Raw genomic sequence first — 4,342 nt, 5'->3', positions numbered from 1 at the left:
CCGGGGAGAGGAACTGCGCGTGGCGGGCGGTCAGGGCGACGGTGTTGAAGAGGCAGAAGCCGCAGGCGGTGTCCTTTTCGGCGTGGTGGCCCGGCGGACGTACGATGGCCACGCCGTTCCTCACCTGGGGTGAGGGGGGGGGGGGGAGAGTGGTCACACAACCGTACTGGACTCTAACAGAAAACCAGAGCTAACATGCCCACAATCAGTCCAGAGGCGAGCACTGCCATCTATGGTCCACACTGCCCCCTACTGGTGGGGGGTGGAATCACAAGGCTGCCTATTTCTGAACCACAAGGCTGCCTATTTCTTCATCTCCCTTTCTCTTTCTCATCTTAAGGGGAAAAAAATAAATACAAAAGGGAGTGGAATCGGACTTGAAACCACCTTAGAAAAAAACACATCAACAAACCGACAAAATGACACTGAAGTATTGACGCTGCCATGTGGATACAGGCGAACACAGAGAGAGCAGGTCCAGCTCAGGAAGGAGAGGAGTGTGTCCTAATCTACAGTACCTGTCCTGTGAGGATGGCCTGCGCTGTGTTGAAGCAGGCCCCGGCAGCCAGCCGGGCGCTCCGGTAGCTCTCGTTGCTGAGGAAGATGGAGTTGTACTCGTCCCCCAGCATCTGCAGGGCTCCGGGCTTCATGCTCTCTGTGCCCTTGATCTTGCCGATGTGCTCCAGGCTACAGAGAGAACCACATCGACGTGATGTCAGAGACACGGTCGGTTCTAATGAAGCTTGTAGGGTAAAGAGGTATTTAGAGAGATGTACGTGGGCCCGTGTAATCCTGAATGCTTGAACACATTTGGAAGCCTGAACCAGCGACCTTGGAATTACTGACGAGTCTCCCTAACCTCAAGACCAACCTTACCCCCCAAATACAATATACACATGTGTGGGGATGTCTTAAGGGGCTACGTAAAATGCCTGATATGTGTTCACTAAAGTGTTACCAAACATAATAATAACAATAACAATAATAATAATAATAATCATCATCATCATCATCGTCATAATAATAATAAGTAGAAGAAGAAGAAGACTGGCCCAGACAAGAGGACCTTCTCTCAGTAAGGGTTGGGTCAATTCAAAATCAACATCCCATTCAGGATTGAATTGACCTGAGATGACCGGGTCAATTCCGTGTCCAAATTCAACAGACAGGAATTCGACAGGAATTGACCCGATCGTGTTCCCTGAGTCAACTGCTACATGAGTGATGTCATGGTGATGTCATGGTGAAGTCGGTGTGCTGTACCCGTGACAGAGGGCCAGCTCTTTCTCGGTGGCGAGACGGGCCGGTATCCGCTTGCAACGGGCCACCAAGCCCAGGTCCTCGTGGAGGTTGAAGATCCAGGAGATCCTCTGCGGATGTTCTAGGTGATAGCTGGGGAGAGACAGGTTCCGGAACACTTTCAAAATGATCCTGTATTTGTCTGTTCGTTTGTGTAAGAGACAAATATGGTCCTGTCATATGTGTTGTAATTCACTGTGTGGGCATGGGGTGGCGCTGTCACAATACCTGAGGCAGGTCTTTATAAGGTAGTACATTTGTTGTTATCGTCAGGTGTTGACCCCAGAAGGGCAAATAGGTTTGACCGCAATGGCGCTGAGTTTGTTGTTGTTATCGTTTTATACCAGTGATTAAGCCAAATGGAATGTGGCACTTTCGTAACGCAATAAAGGTTTTATATGCAGCAAACCAATGACTACGGATCGTGTATAACCAACAGAACACATCAAACTAGAACGCACGGCGCGTCAACCAGAATCCGCGGGTTAGCATCTCAGTAGCACAGTATTAGACTGTGCTCCTTTAACAGTTTGTGTTAAAGAGTATTAAACAGTTAGTTCCGACCAAGTCATTTGATTGGACAAGAGGCATTCCATGAGTGCCGATATACAGTATAACAGCACTGAGACTTTTAACTATGTATCACTCCGCTGCACAGACGTTCTATAAATGACCGCTAATACAAAGTAGCTAGCCTGCGGATGTTTGTGTTCAGGTTACTAGGCAACAGTCCAGTTGAAGTTTGTTGCGGAACTATTTTTTGTTGGTGGAGCCAAAATAAATGATTAAATAAACAAACAAATCATAATCTGTTGTCGCTTATTACTGTTAACTAATAACTGGTGCTGTAGAACTGTTGTATAAAAGCAATATCAGACTCGAGGTTGTGCTGTTATACTGAATATCAGCACGGCTGTGATTGTCTTCAATACTCGGCCTGCGGCCTCGTACAACACAGCCGTGCTGATATTCAGTATAACAGCACTCCCTCTCGTGTGATATTGCTTAACTGTTCTATTGTGTGCTGCCCTTACCTGTCCCGCATGTTGTGGTGCCCCATCATCCTTTGGTCGTACGCCAGGCCTGTGGTGGGGGGGTCAGGGGGTCTATCATGGTGCTCACTCTCTCTGGGCATTCTGGACGGCTGCAAGGGAACACAAACTATTAAAGCAACAACTAAATCCATCATAATGTTACTGAACAACTCTCATCACATCAGCGCCATAGTATGAGTTGAATTCTTGTTTTGTTGTGGAATATCTTGTATTCTAAATACTTTCAAATACACATAATTAATTAATTAATAATAGCTACTACCAATGTAAATAATCAAAGAAACCGGAGCGTTTGCGAGCTGCAGCATTTAGCTCGTCTCCGTTTATGTATGTGAATTCATCTTTAGTGGTATTATTAATGGACAGTTATTTTAACGCAGGGATCTGGGAGTTATTTTAACGCAATCTCGACCGGCATTTTTTGAAAATTGAAAAACGTTTTCATGCAAACGTTGCAGCTCAAAGTGCTCCAATCATTATATATTCATACTTTAATTATTTTGTCATTTAAAGGCAATGAATAATAAATACTTATGGAGGAAACGGTACATAGATGATAGAATTAGCAAAACTCCAAATACCCAGCCAGCACGCCCACGTGGGACCCATATGGGTTCAATGCGGGCTACTTGGGTACCAAGTGGGCATGGGCTGGAACTGGGCAAATTATGAGGGTCCCACATGGTCTGCATATGGGCTAACTGGGCATGGGATGGAAGTGGGCAAGCCCATGTGGTTCCCACGTGGTCTACATGTGGGCTAACTGTCATGGGTTGGAAGTGGGCAAGCCCATGTGATTCCCACGTGGTCTACATGTGGGCTAACTGGCACGGGTTGGAAGTGGGCAAGCCCATGTGTGTCCCACGTGGGCTACATGTGGGCTCACTGGCATGGGTTGGAAGGGGGGGGGGTTAAGTTAAGACTTTGACAGGGGGCCATTTTCGAAGTTTTGAAAGTGAGTAGAGTTTTACACTCCTTTACTCCTTTGGGTAGGGCATTCCACATTTGTGTTGAATAGCATGAGAACGAGTTCATTCCCTTAATTGTTGAGTCAAATCTGGGTTGAACATGATCAACGAGGGTCAGGGGATGCACAATATCAGGCTGGATGCATAAGTGTCTAATCAGGGTCACCAGGTGGAGTATTGTAAGACCTTAACTGGGTTCAAGTTCGTGGAACACTTGTTGATTTCCTAATGTCTGAAGCCTCGGGTTGCACTTACAACTACCATTACGAGGCGGACACACACACACACACACACACACACACACTCAGACACTCAGACACACACACACACACACACACACACACACACACTCAGACACACACACACACACACACACACACACACACACTCAGACACACACACACACACACACACACACACTCAGACACACACACACACACACACTCAGACACACACACACACACACACACACACATACACACACACACTCAGACACACACACACACACACACACACACTTTTGGCTCTTAGATATCTCACATACCGAAAGGGGGCGTTGTGGAAACGAAGAATTCCTCCTTTTTCTACTCATCCTTAACTGTAGAAGAAATGGTATATATATATATATATTCTCATTCGCATCCCCGCGGACAGTCTGTCTATCATGTACCGTTATACATATTTAAGTAAATATGCAAATATATACAAATATATAGATTCATCAACTAACATTACAAGATACATTAGATATTAATAATATTAACATTAATAACATTATTAGATATAAGATATTATTATTATTATTAAATGGAAAGAGAAGACAAAACTAACATACCGAAAGGGGGCTTCGTGGAAACGAAGAATTCCTCCTTTTTCTACTCATCCTTATGAAAACTGTAGCAGAAATGGTATATAATATATTATATATATTCTCATTCGCATCCCCGCGGACAATCTCTCTGTATGTCTGTATGTCTGTATGTCTCTGTATGTCTGTATGTCTGTATGCAAGTCTGTATG

At 45.1% G+C, this 4,342-nt stretch overlaps 1 protein-coding gene across 1 annotated transcript in view; it reads right to left on the bottom strand.

The window, feature by feature from the left end:
* Positions 1–2,434, bottom strand: part of LOC308163833 (histone deacetylase 6-like) — a gene marked incomplete at both ends in the record, with an annotated part of 30,494 nt that extends 28,060 nt beyond the window's left edge. The window contains 4 exons of the mRNA XM_080538019.1: positions 1–124; positions 519–687; positions 1,264–1,392; positions 2,334–2,434. The exon at positions 1–124 is cut by the window's left edge and continues 76 nt beyond it. Of these exons, the coding sequence (XP_080394145.1) occupies positions 1–124; positions 519–687; positions 1,264–1,392; positions 2,334–2,434 (523 nt within the window). The remainder of the gene's footprint in view (positions 125–518; positions 688–1,263; positions 1,393–2,333) is intronic.
* Between the last annotated feature and the right edge of the window lie 1,908 nt (positions 2,435–4,342).

Source organism: Nansenia antarctica (assembly GCF_963989245.1).
Source record: "Nansenia antarctica genome assembly, chromosome: 8".
Classification (NCBI taxonomy): domain Eukaryota; kingdom Metazoa; phylum Chordata; class Actinopteri; order Argentiniformes; family Microstomatidae; genus Nansenia; species Nansenia antarctica.
Note: the sequence above shows the minus strand (reverse complement) of the source record. Positions and strands in the feature narration are given on the sequence as shown.